The sequence below is a fragment of the Sinocyclocheilus grahami genome, unplaced genomic scaffold (assembly GCF_001515645.1).
Source record: "Sinocyclocheilus grahami isolate Dianchi unplaced genomic scaffold, SAMN03320097.WGS_v1.1 scaffold96.1, whole genome shotgun sequence".
NCBI lineage: Eukaryota > Metazoa > Chordata > Actinopteri > Cypriniformes > Cyprinidae > Sinocyclocheilus > Sinocyclocheilus grahami.
In genome coordinates, this window is record NW_015505275.1 from 3,260,349 (window position 1) to 3,280,809 (window position 20,461).

General features: G+C 37.9%; 1 protein-coding gene and 1 pseudogene across 7 annotated transcripts in view; one reads left to right on the top strand and one right to left on the bottom strand.

Moving 5' to 3' along the window:
* Positions 1–442: 442 nt before the first annotated feature.
* Positions 443–4,329, top strand: LOC107587913 (cytoplasmic dynein 2 light intermediate chain 1-like; annotated as a pseudogene).
* Positions 4,330–4,662: 333 nt separating this feature from the next.
* The window catches only part of cep170aa (centrosomal protein 170Aa), a 38,585-nt gene continuing 22,786 nt past the window's right edge, over positions 4,663–20,461 (bottom strand). The window contains exons 9-21 of one of the 7 annotated variants that reach the window (XM_016275800.1): positions 19,009–19,148; positions 18,607–18,930; positions 16,410–16,511; positions 15,429–15,564; positions 13,269–14,762; positions 11,926–11,973; positions 10,580–10,820; positions 8,256–8,436; positions 7,978–8,154; positions 7,612–7,700; positions 6,772–6,865; positions 6,641–6,692; positions 4,663–6,381 (exon numbers count right to left, since the gene is read on the bottom strand). In XM_016275800.1, coding sequence (XP_016131286.1) covers positions 6,134–6,381; positions 6,641–6,692; positions 6,772–6,865; positions 7,612–7,700; positions 7,978–8,154; positions 8,256–8,436; positions 10,580–10,820; positions 11,926–11,973; positions 13,269–14,762; positions 15,429–15,564; positions 16,410–16,511; positions 18,607–18,930; positions 19,009–19,148 — 3,326 coding nt within the window. In that variant the 3' untranslated portion in view covers positions 4,663–6,133. Of the gene's footprint in view, positions 6,382–6,640; positions 6,693–6,771; positions 6,866–7,611; positions 7,701–7,977; positions 8,155–8,255; positions 8,437–10,579; positions 10,821–11,925; positions 11,974–13,268; positions 14,763–15,428; positions 15,565–16,409; positions 16,512–18,606; positions 19,149–20,461 lie in introns of all 7 variants that reach the window. The other 6 variants (XM_016275796.1, XM_016275795.1, XM_016275794.1 and 3 more) reach the window with 6 other exon arrangements.

The following is a 20,461-nucleotide window of genomic DNA, read 5'->3' on the forward strand; positions in this document are numbered from 1 at the left end:
ATGCTTTCGTTCAACAAATTCTCATGTTATGTGCCAGTCAGTTCTGACATATATTTTCATGTGAGGAAAGCTAAAGTTACTATTTGTGGTTATTTCATACAACAACAAGATCATGTTGACTGCATCATATTATCAGTTTTGTCCATTACGAAAATTAACCTTGTATTTTTACTACAAATAAAACCAAAAACATAAGCATAGACTAACCATGGTATTTGTAGTAAGACTGTAGTTATACAAATGGTAATCAATCTGTCAAAAAAAAAAAAACATGGTTACTACACTGTTACTATAATAAAAGTAGTACTGGTTGAGCTATTATACACATTGTTTTACTCCTATTTCAATGTTAGTTAGCTTACAAGCTACCCAGAGAGAGAGAGACTCCATTCAGGAGTCGAGCTTCTGCTTTAGTAAGCATGCAGATGCTGCTATTCAGATCATGTTGTCTCGTAGCTCGGATACTTTATGGGATATTGCTGCAGCGGAAGTGTGCAGCAGGGAGAGCAGGACTGATGAAGAGGATGCTGAAGAGGACGCACACAGAGAACTGTCTTCTTCATGGGCAGTAAAGCAGGGGTATGCGTATGCCTGCAGCATATCACTCTAAACACTCAGGCCTACCTGAAGTAAAGCTAGGGCTTGATAATGTATGTGCTAGTACCAAACAATTGAACTTTTCAGCCAACACAAAAACATTTTACAGTACACCTCTGTTTTAGGCTAAGACAACAATATTACTGCGGTTTCTTGATAGGTGAGTTTAAGATGTGATACTGAACATTTGAAGTTTTTGAGAGCTTTCCTATCACCTCACATAATGTTTCTGTTTTACACTTTAAACCAGAGATGAGGCAGCTAAACCTACTCTTGCACTGGAGTACACTTTTGGTAGACGTGCAAGAGGGCATAATATGGTATGGGTATTGTCCTCGGTTTCTTACAGAAAGAAAAAAAGAATTTCTATTTTAATTGATTTATAAAAGTATGTTTTTCTCCTCTTTGCAGCCTAAAGACATCGCTCAGCTGTGGGAACTGGGAGGAGGAATTTCCTTATCAGACCTAGTGCAGATTCCCATCACGGCTGACAATGTCAGGTTAGACTCGTAAACACTGTACACTCAATCAGGCTGGGTTTACATTTAACTCAAATTAATCTGAGGTAGTTTACATGTGGAAACTTATTTAAAAATACCAATAAATTATTCAGACTTTTCTTCTCAGAATTGTTCGTTTATTTCTCGTTATTGAGTTAACATCTTGCAATTTTGACTGGTTTCCAATTCTTGGATATAAAAAAAAAATTATATCTTGCAATCTGTGTTTGTATCTTGTAACTTTTTTTTTTCAGTTTACATTTCGCAATTCCTTTTTTTGCACCACAAAATAAAAATTAAAAAAGGTAATTGCAACTTTATCTCACAATTCAGATTTCCCCCCTCACATCAACTGTGAATTTATATCTCATAGTTCAGACTTTTCTTCTTCTTTGTCTTTTTACTTTTTGAGCTGTACATTTACATTTCGCAATTTCGATTTTTTTTTCGCCACCTACATAAAAAAAAATCAAAACGTAATTGCAATTTTTTTATTTCACAGTTTAGGCTTTTTTCTCACAGTTGTGAGTTTTGTATTTCACAATTAAGACTTTTTAAAGATACACTATTTTACACTATTTTAAGGTGTCCTTGTTACAGTGTAATTATACATTTAAGTACTAAGTAATATTAATTAGCTACATGTATTATGCAGTTATGCCTAATTTATTGTTATTAGAATAGTAAGTACATGTAACGTGTAACAAGGACACCTTCAAATAAATTGTTACCAACTTTTCTCAGAATTCTGAGTTTATATCTCACAATTATGGATTTTTTCTCAGATTTCTGAGTTTACGCTGCGTAATTATTATTTTTTTGCCACTGAATAAAAAAGGTAATTGTGACTTTTTTTTATCTCACAATTCAGACTTTTATCTCAGAAATATCAGAATTTTTATTTTGTGGTGGAATAATTCAAATCAGATGTGCTTGTTTTTACAGTTCTTTGTCTGTAGTACTTGTTCTGGATGTTTCTAAACCCAATGCTCTGTGGGAGACCATGGAGATCCTGCTGGATTCTGCTCGAAGTCAGGTGGAAAAAGTGTGTGCCTCACTTCAAAAGACAGGAGAACCCAGATCCGGCAAAACACGAGTCCCACGAGTCCTCCACAAAGACTATCCGGTCGGTGTGAGAGAGTAACATAAATGCTATAAATGAAGCTTGAAATCGAGTGTTTCAGTCTATTACATGAAACGGCCTCTTTTCAACAGGACAGAGAGCTCATCAGCCCTTTCCCTGTTCCTCTTCTCATAGTTGGAAGCAAGTTTGACATCTTTCAGGTAAAATCTCATGTTATACAGCCTGCATTCATACTGCTTTCTGTGTTTTAAATAGTATGCAAAAGAATGTAATATGCAACAGTTAACATGTCAAAGCATTACCTTTTTTATTGCATCTTAACTATAAAATCAACTCTTAAAAAAAAGAGTTCTTTCTATCCATCTCCTTCTAGGACTTTGATTCAGAGAAGAGAAAGGTGATTTGTAAGACTGCGCTTCATAGCCCACTTCTATGGAGCCTCTTTAATCGTAAGACTGACGACATACTAAAGAATTTCAGAATGCGGTTTGAAAATGATCATGGATCATAACCTACAGAAATTTGTAGCTTCATAAAATCAATAACTGAAGAACTCTAAACTGACATCACCCTTCTATGGCATAACTAAGCTTTACTAAATCACCCATTTAGCATTTCTGTTTTTCTGGTCAGTGTTATGTTTGTATGATCTATGACTCTCCACAGCTTACCAGCAGCAAGTCAGAAGCCACAATGTCTAAAAGCAGGAGTTTTGTTAATCAGCTGGCATTTGGGACTGAAAGACCGTATGAACCTTTCATTATTTTCTTGTACTTAAGATGCGGGATATTCTTCATTACTAAAGTGTATTAGTCACAGTATTATAAAATGGTTTTCTCTTCCATTCTATTAGAAAGTCAGTCTCTACTGACCCCAGCAAACCTCTGGCTATTCCAGCAGGCTTTGACTCTCTCAATCAGATCGGTAAGATATGTATTGTACTTTTGTTGTTAAAATATTGTTATACATTCAGTTTTACCTCAATATTAAAAAGGGTTACTGAAATTGTGCATCTAAAATGCACAATTATAAACACAAGTATAAGCCCAGTTACAAGACACTATATATTAATTTTTCATCTACTCATATTATATGCGGGTATTCTAAATATTTTGAATTCATTCATCTTCTAGGGCCAGCTGTAACCTCTGACGTTGATATTGGGACTCTTCATGCCAAAAACCCCTTAGACCTTTGGAAAAAGGTTTTTGAAAGGGTTTTCCCACATGAGGTATGGTTTCCTCTGTAAACAATAGTAATGGTTTAATAATGCCTGCCTGACCCCTGACCTTTTTGTCTTCAGAACACCAATGAATGTAAGGAGCTGAAAGATCCTGCTAAAGACCCTCAGTACAGTGAGCCCCTTATAGACTCTATCAGAGCCCAGAAAGACCAGGTAAAAGAAGCATGTTTAATGTCACTGTAAAATCACCTTTTAGCAAATATTTGTCTTCTAGTAACCTCTAGTCATGCGTGAATATATATATATATATATATATATATATATATATATATATATATATATATATATATATATATATATATATATATATAGAGTATATATATAAAACCCCACAGGAAAACTGAGTTATTACTGTACTGCATCCATTAACTGATCCTCCAGACTGCTTTACTTTAGAGTACAGTATGTGACTGAGAGTTACCCTGCACCTCACACTCACTGTCCTTCAGTAGCTTCTCACCTACTTTGATTTAGGCTGTTATTGCTGAGTGCTTGGTGATTGCAATAATCAGCCAATATGTGACAGAGGGTTACTACTGCACAGTTTCACTTGCTCAGATTGCAGTTTTTGTACATTAAAATTCTAGAGTAAAACTTGTTAAATTATGCTATTGTGTAAGATTTAAAAATAATAAAATGTCATAATTTAATGATTTTCTACACAGTAATCAACTTTGAATCAAACGTTTACAGCATGTTTTTAGTTTTTAGAAAGTCAGCCAAATCTAACTGACTAAAAGATCCAGATTAGATCGAATGCACTTTTGTTAGAATATCAGCCACACAAATGTATTAGCAACTTTTTTTCCTTGTTTTTTTCTCAGGAGCTGGAGCAGTATAAGAGAGAACAAGCAAAGTCATGGAAAAGTTTGGCTCTGGATCCATAGATTTCACTCAAAACCCTTTAGAAGATGACATCTGTATTAATGTATTGTACTGGACTTTCACTTTCCAATATGTACCATACAGAATGAAATGTCTATGTACAAATATTGCTATAATATGTGTAATGGTAGTATGGCTGTCCGTGTTTATCCTTTTTAGCTTACAGTATATTGCTTCCTTGTAGTTAAATACAATTTGGAGAATGTATTTTTGTAAATAGAATATGAAATGCACTATTTTGTATATTTCCATATCAAAGCATCCCTTGATAAATATCAAATTATTTCAGCTGGATACAACACACAACTCCACTTCGAAATTAAACAAAAAAATTGGTTTAATATGCTGTTCCCCCCTTTATTAAGAATATGCAAAATTATGTAAAAAAAAGAAAAAAAAGTGCCATAACAATTAATGAATTGAAACAAAAATAAATAAAACATACATTAAAACAATAAAACAAAAAAACACTGATATGATACACAATATGTAAACCACACAGGGAAAATCGATGTACCAAGCACTTTATCTGCCGTCCACCCTCTCATACGCTGCTGGCAGGCTGTCACAGGTTGTTTTGTCAGAGGGGCGTCCCACTGGAAAGGCATCTTGTAGTGAGTACAGCGGGATTTAGTGGTGACCTAATCTTTTTAGTGCCCTGAATTGACTACTTCATTTCACATTACGCCTTCGATGTGCAAAATGAAACTGTATCACAAAGAATCAAGTCTCGTCATCCTTAAAGACTGAAAGCTGAATATACTGGGCACTTAGTGACATCATACATGTAGAAAACACAAAAAAAGCCCACTGGATGTATTCTGTCCGCTACCAGTCTGCACTATCGTCTAAGTCTACGGTTCTTAGTCTTTCTACAGTCTTACAGTACTTCCTACTGGGCTCCTAAACACAGGCCTAGTAAGTGGTTCAGGTTTACGCCAACATCCTCCTAAAAATACAGACAAGCAGCAGAAGGAAAGAAACGGGTAACGGTAAACGCACACAGAGAGGTGGAACATTTTCGTGAGAAGAAGGCTAGTAGGTATCGGAGCATCATAAAGACACAGATTTCCGTCGATGCAGAATGTTAATACACACATAATCATAAGGCTGATTCAGCTGTGCTGATCGAGGGAGTGTAAAATCGATTTAGCCAGGGTGCAGTTTACCAGCCATTTAGTGCATGCCATGCATTTGTCTGCAAGTTCCCTCTCTTTATGGTTTTGTAATTGAAATCTACACAATTTTGCAAAGACTTTCAATGGATATTTCAATTTTCAATTATACAAATTCTTCATTACATTCCAAAAAAAACAAAACAATATCAAGACCCTTATTAAGCTAATTTAGAATAGCTTGAATGCACACAAAAATGTAACATCTAAAACATTTCCCAAAAATTAGTTATCTAAATAGACAAATTTCAAAATACAATTGCAGAGTTTGCGCATAGTTTGCTGCATTCAGTGTGGCAAACTGTGCAAAACGTGTTATCAAAGAAAGGTAAGCTCAGAGGAGAGCAGACAGGCACTGGAGTTATTTTTGTCCGTTCACGAGGGATCCGTCTGGCAGTTCATTGGGCTTGCTTCCTGTCACATGCAGCTGTGTGTGTTTTGGTGCGGTTTTGCTTAGCCGAGCTAAGCGGTCAGTCCAGATACACAGGTGTGATCTTAAAGGTTACACTACAGGGTAAAACAACAAACAGACCTCATACAGAATCCTGTAGAAGGGCACATAGTACATTATACATACACATATAAGATCCATTCAGGAACAAGTTACAGTTTGTAGTTTTATTAGTCCAGTTTACTAAAAGAAAGTCTTTTATTTGCTAGCGATGGCACTCTCCTCTCCAGTGGGGTGTGTGCGGTTGAAGTTGTGTCCTACGCTGGGTTTCTCTGGGCCAGGGCTGATTGTTGTTAGCGTCGGCTGAGGGGCTCCGTTACTGGGCAGAGGCCCCCATACGCTCTGAGACCCAGGACTGCTTTTGGGTTTGGGGGTGGTTGGACTGGTCAGGCCGAGGCTGGTCAGAGCGTCAAGGGTTCCATCAGGGTCCACCATCACATTTATAACTGCAGGGATAGAGAAACGCATCAGAAAGTGTGTATTTTATTTAGCTACATCTGCATATACTTATTTAAATTAGACCAAAACATCATGAGTGGACTTTGATGTAACAGTCAGACGTTATCTAAATATATATCAAATAATACAAAACAAAATACATATCAGCATATCGAAAATAGAAATGTTAGAAGATTATTAAGGTGAGCTAAATTTAGCTGCATTGTGCCGCTGTTGCATTTAGTGTAGACATGGTGTAAGTCTTACCTTGAAGCTGTTTTTCTACCCTCTTCAGCTCTGTTAGTATAGATGAAATTTCCTAGATGGTAGAAAGAATAATTAGCAGAAGTACAGATCAATGTCTATTATTGTAAGACATTCAGCATTAAGGAGCTTACCTTGTTTGTAGATTTGGGAAGTGGAACGTCATTGTCCAAACAGAGTTTACTCTCAATATCATCCCAGTTCCTGTCTTTGTCCTTGAACAGTATCCTTTAAAAATATGAATAAGTAACTATATCACTAAATTGTCTTTTAAATGTTTCAAATAGTAAAAAAAACCCTGCAGAGATAGAAAATTACATTTATCCTTGATATTTATCTATTAGCAGTGACAATTTACATGTGAAAATGTAAAACTGTAATATAAGAAGTAAATTCCTATAGAGAACCACGGCATGTTTTAAAACAGAGCTTCTCAAACTTCAAGAACCTCTAATTAAAATTAAATTCACTGAAACTTCATGATTTCAGAACTTAAGATCTGTATGTTCTTAAAAGGTTATACACACACACACACACACACACACACACACACACACACACACACACACACACACACAATCTTACCATCTTAGCACATGGAAATATGTTACTACTCTATTAACTATATTCTAGTTCAAAATATAGTAAAATATAGTACCTTTGACAATGTTGGAAGTAAAAAAAAAAAAAGTTAAATAAAACGACTTGGAGTTATTGGGTTCCATTAATTTTAATTACAGTAGGTGTGACACCAATTACATTTTTTATTTGTTAATTTTTTACAATTATTCAGTGTGAATAATTAAAAACAAAAAAATAAAACAAATATATTATAGTATGTATTAAAGTACATAGTAGGTTTAATGTAAGACTGTTGGATTTCTGTAACATAATTTTCAGCAATTATAAAATGACCGTTTATGTAATTTGGTTTAATGAGGAACACAGTACACATCTATGACTCTATGACTGACCTGATTTTGCCAGTGGTTTTATCTACAGACTGTCGGATTTTGGAAGACAGCTGGGAAACCGACGTCAGCAATAAACTGTCTAGCACCGCCTGCAAAAGAACAACCATCAGGACCGAGTCAATCAATAATTTACCAAACAAACAACATCCAGTCAATAAAGCACTGAGGTAATTAAACTTAATCACATCATATCAGTTTTCACATCACCACTCACACGCCAGGCTACACTGCACAAGGCGTTCTCTCATCTGGAGCCACAAACACACACTTAAAAACAAACAACACGTCTGCTGAATTATTCCTCTAACACAAATTCTTAAAGACGTGAAAGATCAGGTACATGTCATGAAGTTAAGTGGTTCATACCGGTCTCACCTCATCCCGGTTCCAGGTACGTCTACGCAGGGCCGCCTGAGGGTCCAGGCTGTCCGGGGCCCGGGGACGAAGCTCCACTGGTCTGCCATTAATCTCTGAGGCTTTGGTGTGAACTACAGGGGGAATCTTCCTGAAGTTTAGACTTTCGTCAAAAACTCTCTCAACCAGCTGCAGAAATGAACAAGAAACGCATTGAGAAGAAGCACCATTCCAGCTACTAAACATGTTGAAAGTGAGTAAGGTGTTTAGTGAAAGGCAGTGAGATGTACCTCCTCTCTGGTGTCGATGGCGGAGCCCGGTGTGGTCGCGGCCGTGCTGACCGTGGTGCTGGGTGCCGTGCCGGAGGAACTGACCGAGTCGATCTCGCCCGCCACGTCATGGATCTCTCGTGCCAGGGTGGCCAGGTCCTTGGCCAGGTCCTGACTGATCCTGCGCACACAGGGAAATAACCTGTAAACATTCAGATGGGTGTCTAGACTAGGGGCACACAAATACACACATCATGCAAATGACATCCCAGACTCACATTAAGTAGTCCCTACTCTACTCATGCACATGCTTATATATGCAAATTAACATATTGTATGGATGACGTGCATCACATGCATTTATTATTTAATAGAATTATTATAACATCAAAACATACACTACCGTAAAGTTTTGGGGTCAGTACGATTTTTTGTTTTGTACTTTTAAGCAGGAAGGACGCATTAAATTGATCAAAAGTGACACTAAAAACTTTTAAATTGCTACAAAAGATGGCTTTTTCAAATAACTTCTTTTCTTTTGCATTTTTAAAAGAATCCCGTAAAAAAATGCATCAGGGTTTCCTCAAAAATATTAAGCAGCACAACTGATTTCAACATTGATAATAATAAGAAATATTTCTCGAGCAGCAAATCCGCATATTAGAATGATTTCTTAAGTAGCCTATCATTTGACACTGAAGATTGGAGGAATGATGCTGAATATTCAGCTTCGACAACACAGGAATAAATCATCATTTAAAATAGAAAACAGTTAGTTTTAAATTATAATAATATTTCACAGTTCTACTGTTTCTATCCAATAAATGCAGATTTTGTGAGCATAAAACATTTCTTTCAAAAACAATAAAAAAAAAAATTCTTAATGAACCCAAACGTACCATTAGTGTATATAACATTATAACATGGTAAATACACCAAGAATAGAATTGCACATTTGTTGTATTTAGGTTTTGATTGATGTTAATTATTATGGTGTTGAAATACTGAAATGGTTTTAGAATAACCACAAGGTGGCAGTATTGCTAGATGAACAAACAACAAATATATGGCTTATAGGTGTCGCTTTTGTGTGACAAAATTGTGTAAAATCCACAGTATTTTATTTTTCCTTCGTCACAAAAGTAGACTATTAAAATCTGATTTTACATTGAGTGGCTTGCCTGGCTGAGATCACATGAGCAGCTGTATTAAACTACTTTGGTCACCCCACAGTTACTGGACACAGTCATTTACAGAGTAAATTAACCACAAACACTGCATTTCTAAGGTCACTAGTAACTAAAAACTTTAGCTTTTTGCTTATTGAAATTTAAATTGTTCAATGAGAACAGTAAATCAGGGGTTAATGAAAGATTAAGACTAAATAAAATGTCAAAAACAACATGAAAAAGAGTGAGAGAGCTTGTGATCAGCTTGCATTAGTGTTTGCCCTGCAGCAGTGGATTTGAAGACAGTCACTCTTGTTGCTGTTCCAGCTGTAACTAATGCTACATGAGGACATCTCGGAGATAACCGACTATATGCCTGCATGTAACACCAGCACCAAGCGCCCACTTTTCAAGTGGCCTCGCTTCTCAATGCATTTCCCCTATTCATTTTTTCCACAAGGATTTCAGAAGATTTTACATTAAAGAGATCTAAACCTTAAAGCACACCAACCGGTTCTGAGATGAATCACAGCCTATGTTTTTTTTCTGATTTTCAAAAAATGCTTACTTCAAATCTAAGGAATACAAATATAAGGAATATCTAAGGAACACTGAAAGAACAGTCAAGCATAACATAAACATAACTACATCATACGGTTTTTGTGTCATGTAACTGTGGGGCACTTTATTAATATGTGACCCTGGACCACAAAACCAGTCTTAAGTGTCAATTTGTCAAAATTGAGATTTATACACCATCTGAAAGTTGAATAAATAAGCTTTCCATTGATGTATGTATGATGTATTGTTAGGATAGGACAATATTTGGCAGAGATACAACTATTTGAAAATCTGGAATCTGAGGGTGCAAAAAAATCTAAATATTGAAAAAATTGCCTTTAAAGTTGTCCAAATAAAGTCCTTAGCAATGCATATTACTAATCAAAAATGAAGTTTTGATATATTTACGGTAGGAAATTAGCTAAATATCTTCATGGAACATGATCTTTACTTAATATCTTAATGATTTTTGGCATAAAAGAAAAATCTATAATTTTGACCCATACAATGTATTGTTGGCTATTGCTACAAATACACCCGTGCTACTTATGACTGGTTTTGTGGTCCAGGGTCACATATGATAATGTGTAAGGAGGACACAGAGTTGATGAGTACCTGGCGATCTCCTCGCTGTGGGCTGTCCAATCTCGTATGTACTCCTCCTGTTCTCTCATCCTGTTCTTGAGGAGGAGACCCCCAGGACTGGTCGTGACCGGAGCAGGACAACCCAGCTTACTGGTGCGAAGGGTGGTGCCCGGCCGCAGGCGAATGTGTTTGGGTGAGTTCCGGTTAGAGCCAAACTCATCCTCAGAGGTAGAGGCATACTCAGGAGGCAGCCGTCTCCACCGGTTAGTGGCTGAAAAAAGAGAGAGGTTTGACTGAAATGTTTACAGAAACACAATTAATAATGAACAATAAAGTTCCATATGAATTGAGGGTGCGGTTACAGGTATGCATATTTCAAGAAGGCCTTTAAGAGCAGTTAATGCATGAGTATGTTTGTCAGTATTACACACACAGTCTCCAAACGCCTTGGATCTCTGTTACATGGTGCAAAAATCTTCTTCCCCACTGGCTCAAGGTTTATAAACATGGAAAACATCTATTATTGCATTCAAAATTCAAGTACAACAATCTTCTTGATGCTTCAAGTTTGTATTTGTACTTTACACTATATTACTGCACACAGTTCTCATAAAAACCTTGTTTCAAATGGGGATGGAGTAGTTATGAACTGTAGTTAAAATTATGTATGAAGAGTTTAAAATAAACCACTCAGCACAAAAGAAGTTGAATATTGCAGTTACCCTGCAGAAATCAAAAAGCAAAGCTCTTTTGAGCAACTATCTCTAAAATATGACACTAGCAAGTGATGAAAAGGATATTTGGGATGATGGTTTTGGTTAAGATATGGATTGGCATTGTAAAGGTTGTGGTTTTTATTCAAAATAAGTGTCCTTCATAAACTCCAGGATGTTCGCATTTGAAAAGAATGTTTTCTTTGCGCCTGCAAAGCTGTTTGCTGTCATGTTGTTTTAACGTTATGCCACCAGGGGGAAAGTGTTTAACATACACTGACCCTCATCTCTTATTGCGCAACGCTTGCATCAGCATATGAGACACAACTTTGCTCTGATTTTGACTGTGTGGCATTAAAGGACAAACATCTAAGAAGTCATCATTTCAATATTAACATAATTCATTACTCATAGTTCCCACAGAGCACTGAATCTGCAAATATCCTTAAAAGCTTTACTCTTAAGTACTTGAATATTAGTAGGCCAATGTGAAAGCAAACAAACTGAGATCCTTTTCATCACAGCTGTTTTTTTTTTTTTTAAGCATAAAAAAAAAAAATTTAAATAACACCAACACATAGATTGTAATGACATTTAAAAGCATGCCGAGTTTTAGTTTCTACACACACGCCACACACACACAGCCCAAATATATTACAGTACCCATGGGCTCCTCCTCTGCGAGAATGCTTTCAGGCTCAAGTTGAGTTTCTGTGTAAAATGGGATCTTTATAAATTTCACAAGCATGCAGAGACAGACAATTACAGATGAACATGACTAATGACAGTGATCCAGTCCACATGAAACATCAAGAAAAATGCACTGCTAAAATCTGCTGAATGCTAAATGTCTCATTATGAACTTAGTTAAAACAACTAGACAACTGTGTAGTTTTTATTGGTTGCAGAATTTTTATAGAAAATAGTTATTTTAATGACTTGGAATGAAAATGCACCCTATCTGTTTTCTAAATGGATCTTGATTAACTTCGTGTCAACGGTTCATTTGTGCATTAAAATTATTATTTTTTTTTTGAATTTTGAAACAGAATATCATAACTCAATCTTCCAAACAGCTGACGGTAGCCATTGACTTTCATACAATTTTTTCCATACTATGGAAGTCAATGGCTACCGTAAATTTTTTGGTTACCAAAATTGTGTTCAACAGAGAAAGGAACTCGTACAGGTTTGATATGATGTATGAGGGTGAGTAAATGATGGCAGAATTTTCATTTTTGGATGAACTAACTTATATAATAATAATAAAAAAATAAAATAAAATAAAAACTTGCTACGTGTACTGCGTTAAGCTAACTGAGACCTGTTATAGCACTTGCATATCATTGCTCTTTTGCTGATTTTGCTTCCATTGTCCTCATTTGTAAATCGGTTTGGATAAAAGCGTCGGCTAAATGACTAAATGTAAATGTAACTATCCATTTGATGTTTTTATCGTTGTTCATCACCCCATAAAAAATCGTTCTGAAAGTGATTCTAATGATATTGTTCATGATAGTGTCATTATTGTTATAGTTGTATTGTAGAATTCACAATTCTCCAAAAGTTAGAACAATTACTAACTTTATTATATACTATATATATATATATATATATATATATATATATATATATACAGTATATATATACTATACTTTGTAGTTATCAATACAGTAATCATCCTTGGTGTGAACAGCCCTTTACTATTACTGTTTTTTTAAGCAAATATTGTTAACTTAACAGGGTTGTCCTAAAAATGCAAAACTGAAGCACAGCATTCTGTCCACTAATTTAAGCCCTGCTTAAATATATATATAAGAAAACGTCTAGATATAAACTTGACCTGACTAGTGAGTTATCAGACTACATAAACACAGTACTGATCTGTTTCTTTATCTGAAATTGGCAGATCACCTCACTTCTGTTTTCCGCACCTGCTAAGTAATATTTCCAAACATGCAGCAGCTACACAAGTATATTAATATTACCATTACATTCCTCCTCACCTGATGGGGTGCTGGTGACAGGTGCTGTCTTCGGCTTGGAGTCCGTTAGTTTGGAGAAACTACTAGCCCTCATGCGTGCAGTTAGCTTGCTGTCCGGTGCTTGCTGATTTGTGCTTCTCAGACCCAGACGAAGCGCCGTCTCTGCAGACACACGTGTCGCCGTGGTCCTACTGACCGTGGCCTCCGAATCGCTCCGTGCTGAAAACGAGCCGAGTCTTGTGCGCCGTGGTTGCGCTAGCATGTCGATGCGTGACTGTGCCTTCCTCCCCGACGGTGGTTTGGAAGTGGAACTGGTGGTGGACACCTCAGACGCCACCGAGACCCTGTCCGCATCCGCCAGGTCCGTGTCTGACGTGTCTCCAAGCCGAGCCCTGCGCAACAGGGATGCCCTCGTGGGACGGGGCTGCGGAAGACCAGCCTGCTTTGTGAGGGCTGCGGTGCTAGTTTGCAGCGTCTTGCTGGGTTTTGCAGACCTTGTGGATTTGCTGTTATCAAGCTTGGACTGTAAAAGGTCATCGGTGGAGGTGAAGTGACCTTTGGTGTGTGAGTGACTGGAATACATCTCCTGGTCCGAGGACAGGATGTCTGAGATGGCTAACGAGGAAGTCTGATCGTCATCAGTGAGATCTTGGGACTGTTGGCGGCCACGGGAGGCTGTCTGTACTGAACGACGAGTATCTGAGCGGCTTTCTGTGGTCTTGGTCTTTGTTTTCCTCTCAAGACGCTCCCTTGCGCTGGTTGTGGTTTTCGATGTGGTGCTTGCGTTGCTTTTCTCTCTGTAAAGGCTGCTGAGAGAGCGACGCTTCTGAAACGCCTTTCGATCGCCCTCGGCTGCCGCCTGGCTGACCGTGCTGGCCGTGTCGATATCGGATTCGGGGGATAAAGGGCAGGCTGGGGGCATTACCGGGTCCAACTTTTTCTCATCGCGGAGTTTAGCTTCAAGGAAAGCCATGACAGCTTCAGTGTCCTTGAGAAGAGTCGCTGTATCCATGCTGCCCACCGAGTCGCTTCGCTCCCTTCCTCCGTTCTGCCGGTTGATGCGAGGAATCAGTTCTATGGGGACATTACCGCTGGGCTTCTCAATTGTAAAACTACCCTGCCTCACCAGTGGCTTCCCAGACCTCTCCCCGTCACTTCCTTTACTCTTATCCTCAGAACGCCTCCTGCGGCTCTCCTCTGATGCTCTCCTCTCTCCACTTCCCAGGGGGCGCACAGATGACTGTTTTCCTGCCTTCCCATCCTGCTGGATGCTCTTGGATTGGCTAGACACAACGTCCTTGTTGTCCGGAGCGCCGAAGCACTCGCCATCACCTTTATGGTCATTGTGGCTTTCTTTTTCTTGGGGTTCTGTGTCCTGCTTCTCACCGATCTCAGAGCGCTTGATCTTCTCCTCTGTGGGAAGCTGTGGTAGAGTCCTTCTTTTGCGTTCAGCTTGGCTGGAAGTAGTGGAGCCAGTGCTCTTGATAGATATGCCGGCCTCAAATGCATCACCATCTGAAGTTACAAAAGTAATTAATTTATAATGCTACAAAAAACAATCGTTAACACTTTAGTATAGGGATAAACTCTCACTATTAATTAGTTGCTTTATTAGCATGCCAATTTTTAACATATTGGATGTTTATTAGTACTTATAAAGCACACATTCTGCATGACCTTATTCTACATCCCTAAAATCCTACCCAATACCTAAACTTAACAAGTACCTTACTAACTTACCTTACGATATAAGCAGCAAATTAAGAGTTTATTGAGGCAAAAGTCATTTTTAATGGTTTGCTAAAAACGAGAATTGGACTTTAAAATAAAGTGTGACAAAAAATTCTATGACACTGAAGACTGGAGTAGTAGTTGCCGAAAATTCTACTTTACCATCACAGGAATAAATTATATTTTAAAATATATTAAAATAGAAAACAGTTATTCATAATTGTAGTAATATTTGACAATATTACTGTTTTAAAGAAAACATTTCAACGGTAGTGTACATATACATTAAAAATACATAATAAATAATAGAGCAGGTTGGTTCACAAAATTGTGATATAATGATGAACTGAATTAAATTAAATTCTAAGATATAATCTATTCAATTATTGTACCATTCACTGGTGCAATACCAGTTATTGGGCGATGCGTTCATACAATTCTGTAAATTACCTCGCTCTTGATGGACAAAAGCTGGTGGTTCTGCCCCAGAGCCCTCTGGGTCTGTTCTCGTTTGATTAGCAGCTAAACTGGCCCACTGTGAAACCCAGCGAGGGCTGCCGACTGCAACCGAATCCTCCACAAGTCTCTATAAATGAACCAAAGACGTTTCTCTAGTCAGTACTAATCACTTAAATAATTACCCCTACAATAGCTGTCTGTGGTCCAGTTCAGCACAGAGCTGATGGGTTTCTGCTATCTCTCATGACGTGGAGTCTGCATTATATTTTTAATGTCTTTTCCAAACAAACTACACTTATTTTGATTATGTTAGCCTTAGTAAGCGCCACTAAAATAGTTAAACAACAATAATCCGAAAACTCTCTCTGCTCATGCTAGTGTGAAGACTGGGTGTAAACATGGCATGAATCCACAACAAGGATTCAAAACAAGGACTCTTTTGTAGCCTTATTCTTGTATGTGTGTGTGTGTGTGTGTGTGTGTGGATATTGCCTTAAAGCTGACGACTACTACTTCTCATTCCCGAACTGGGTCAGTGAGCAAGTGGCCAGCTCTCAGCCTAACAAGGAAGTGGTCAGTGGAGGGAGTGACTGACAAATCACTGTGTCAGTATTCCTGAAAGTCCTTTCCATGTAACACTAAACCCAATCATTCAAACTAGAATGCCAAATGCAGTTTCAACTGGTGTAGTCATAGACCAAAACTAATTAGAAAAACATCAGAAACAACCTGGTTTCTGTTAGATGTAAATCTGCTGATGAAATCAACAAACATTATGCTGCAAATTATGAAAACCTGTTATTTTGATAAAAGACAGCTGGCTGTAAATTACATAAAGTCATAATAATATAATGAAGCATAAAATAAACGGTAGTTTATCATGCAGAATAGTTCATGCAAGAGCATTAATCTAAACGATTCTACAAATGACAACATGATGCAGACGTGTTATAAAGGCGCTTCAGTCTTTACCTCGGACACAGTGGAGCTGAGCTTCTTTCCGTCCTTCACTTTTCCACTGGCTTCTCTTTGTTCAGGGCAACCAGGATTCTGAGAGTCCTCCACCCCAAACACCTACACATGACAAACACAAAACACATGCAGGAGAATCAAGAGCTGCTGCTCTTACTGGCGAGCTGTGACACAATGCAAGCACCTATGTGGCAAAATGGTTCACTGCAGACTCCATAGCAACAGAGCCAGAACAACATCTTGGGAAAAAACAAACATGAAGTATTAATGTCAGTTCAATAGAAACACCTACACAACACAACACAACACAGGATGTTAAAAAGTAAACTTGCGTCAGCTTTATTGACAGTGAGTCTATATAAAATGAATATTTCTGTCTATCCACCTGACTATTTACTGATCCATCCATCAGGGCTGGATGATATTGAATATTCACCACATATTTTGAATTATTTTGGAATGAATTTAATCTGCTTTTAATTTAATTTTTAATCTGCTTTTAAAACTTAAAATAATTTTTAAGTTTCCTAAAGACTTACACTAATTGTTCAAAAAGTTAGTAAGATTTAAAGAAATGTATACTTTTATTTAACAAGTACCCACTAAATTCATCAAAAGTAACAGTGAAGACATTTATTATGTTAAAGAATCAAATAATCAAATATCATATTTTCCACAAAAATATTAAGCAGCACAACATTGATAAAAATAAGAAATGCTTCTTGAGAAGCAAATTAACATTTATGAAGCATCGTGTGACACTGAGGTCTGTAGTAATGAATAATCAAAGTAATAAATTACATTTTAAAATATATAATATTCAAATAGAAAAAAGTTATTTTAAGTTGTAAAAATACTTCATAATAACATTACAAAATCTTACCAACCCCAATCTTTTGAACAGTAGTGTAAATATCGAGATATCTACTGAAAATCACCAGATGGCTGAAAATGTTAAGAATTTCTATTCACCCATCATTTGTAGCTGAAAACAACCAAATTTCTTCTGTTTTTCATTGTATTTTAAAAACAAACGCATGAACATTCATAAACACTTTATAAGTAATAGCACACAGACGTGCATTAAAAGGCAACGCTTAAAAACTCCCTGAAGTTGAAATGAATAAAGGAGGAGTTGATTGGTTGGCCACATGAGAGCCATTATAAAGCCATTACACAGAGAGCTTCACAGCAAGATGCACTCAAACTGCTTGATGTTCAGAAACACATTTCCAGGATAAACACAACGTTCACAATGCACTCCATGTTGAGGATCATTACAGTGCTTGTAAGGCTGTATTGACATTCCTTAAACATTTTGTATATTTTTATTTTTAACAAGGGAAGTGACTCCCATGTTAATCTGCGAGTCTTGTGATGAGTGATGAGGTTTGATGACAGCGAATTACCATCCTCCACAAACCAAGCCAGCTGGGTAAGTGTTTAACAAAAGGAAACATGTCCAAATATCGAGATATATTCGAGAGTCAGAAAGCTCTCGAATTTCATAAAAATATCTTAATTTGTGTTCTGAAGATGAATGAAGGTCTTATGGGTTTGGAATAACATGAGGGTGAGTACTTAATGACACCATTTACATTTTTGGGTGAACTATCCCTTTAGACCAGTGATGGGCAAACTTGGCCCCTTCCAGGCCACTTCCCTGCAGAGATTTGATCCAACCCTTATATGACTCACCTGCCTGTAGCCTTCTCGTAGTCTTGAAGACAATAATTAGCTGGTTCAGGTGTGTTTGATTAGGGTTGGAGCTAACCTCTGAAGGAAAGTGGCCTGGAAGGGCCAAGTTTGCCCACCCCTGCTTTAGACACAACTGCAAAACTGCCAATTAAAGGGACAGTTCACCCCAAAATTAAAATCATTATTTACTCACTCTCAAGTTGTTCCAAACCTGTTTTAATTTCTTTGTTCTGCTGAACACAAATGATGATACTTTTGAAGAATGCTTGTAACCAAACAGTTGCCAGTCCCCATTGACTTCCATATGGAAAAACATACAATGAGAGTCAATGGAGACTCAATGTGCGCATTTTCATTTTTGGCCGAACTATCCCTTTGAGACACAAATCATTCCCATCTCCTGCCTGATAAGATCATCAGAACATTCATTAATTAATACAGTGTTTGATTTGATTCAGAATTGCTAATCAAGCAGCGTTATTATGGTTAGTTGTCATACCTTATCGATCATTCGCCGTGCCTCCTCTTCCTCAGGGTTGCTTTTATCCAGTTCAATGGTGTAAGTTCCCTTGTCGCTCTGGTCGTCGTCTTGTTTCTGAGCCTCATCTGTGGGACTGGGCTTACCGGCAGCGGCAGGGCTCTGCACCACCTTTGGCTCCTCAGATCTCTGCTTGAGCAGGAGTCGAGCAGCCGTGGGGGCGACCGCCGCTAGGGATGATGACATGCCCTTGCTGCCGTCCGCTGCCGTGGCGACGACCTTAGGACGTGAGGGCGGTGCAGGGTAAAATCCCTCCCCTGCCACGCCTCCGAGCAGCGGTGCAGTCTGTGAAAACGAGTAGGAGCGCCGTTTGCGAGGGTTATCCTCGTTATAGAACTCGATCATGAAGGCTGTGCGACTCACAGAAGACGACCCCTCTGTTTTGACCCGGCCCACTCCTGCGGCTCTCAGGCGCTCCTCCAGTGCGGCGTGGCGTTTGCTGCCAAACCGCAATCCTAGGCCATTCTCGGAATCGCTCTGCGTGCCATCCTCGTGTTTACTGCCTGTAACGGAAGATCGTTTGGATGGGTTACTGCAAATTTGAACACAGAGCAGGGCAGTGCTTTCAACCAAGCGTGCAACTTCAGACGCAAACCTAACCAGAGCTAACACAAAATCCCCCATGTGATACACCCTGAGGCATTACAGTGGACTACAATACCGGTTAAGTCTCTGGATGCTAACTAAGCCCTACTCTCAGCGAGAGCACAGGCGAGGAAATAAGAGGTGGAGGAGGGGGTCGTCTATTCTTCAGCTTGGTCGGCTGAGGAAGCAGCATGCAGTCAGAAGTGACAGCCTCTGCTCTGGGAGACTGGGAGAAACAACTACACCTCTCTGAGAGTGGCCTTTCACGCACAAACCGTGAAACAAAGCAGCTCTTCTGTGTCTCACAGCATGTTCTTTGAATGAGGAGAGCTGGCCCCACCAGCCCTCTATGAGTCAGACTGCATTTACTCTAACTAGAACAATAACTCCAAGCAAACATGCGTATTAAATTATACAAATACAGGAATTAACATGTAGCATTGTTTCATTGCCTCTAGATCATGCTCTGTATAATGTAAGCTACCATTCAAAAGTTTGGGGCCAGTAGGATTTAAAAAAAAATAAATTCACACTTTGGAAACACTTTAGTATAGGGACCAATTCTCACTAACAACTAGTTGCTTATTAGCATGCCTGTTATTAACATATTGGCTGTTTATTAGTACTTACAAACATACATATTCTGCATGACCATATTCTACATCCATAATTCTACCCAATACCTAAACTTAACTACCTTACTAACTATTAATAATCAGCAAATTAGGAGTTTATTGACGCAAAAGTTGTTGGAAAAGAATGGGACCTTAAAATAAAGTGTGACCCAAACGTTTATTCAGCATGGATATATTAAATAGGTAACAGTAAATACTTTTATAAATGTTATAAAAAATAATTCTGATTGAAACAAATTCCGTTCTTCTCAACTTTCTATTCATCAAAGAAACCTAAAAACATAGCAAAACTGTTTCCAACATCGATAATAATAAGAAGAGTTTCTTGGACAGCAAATCACCATATTATGATATCTGAAGGAAATCAGAGTAATGATGCTGAAAATTCAGCCTTGCCATCACAGGAATAAATTACATTTTATATTGAAATAGAACAAGACAATACCTAAAAATACTTTTCATATTTTCATAGTTTCAATCAAAACTGGATGGTCTGATTTAATTAACCTACCAATCCTGACTTCAGACTGTGTATTTAATTAGACTGAAAGGGTCATCTGATCAATAGCCAACACAACAATAGCTTTTTGTAAGTG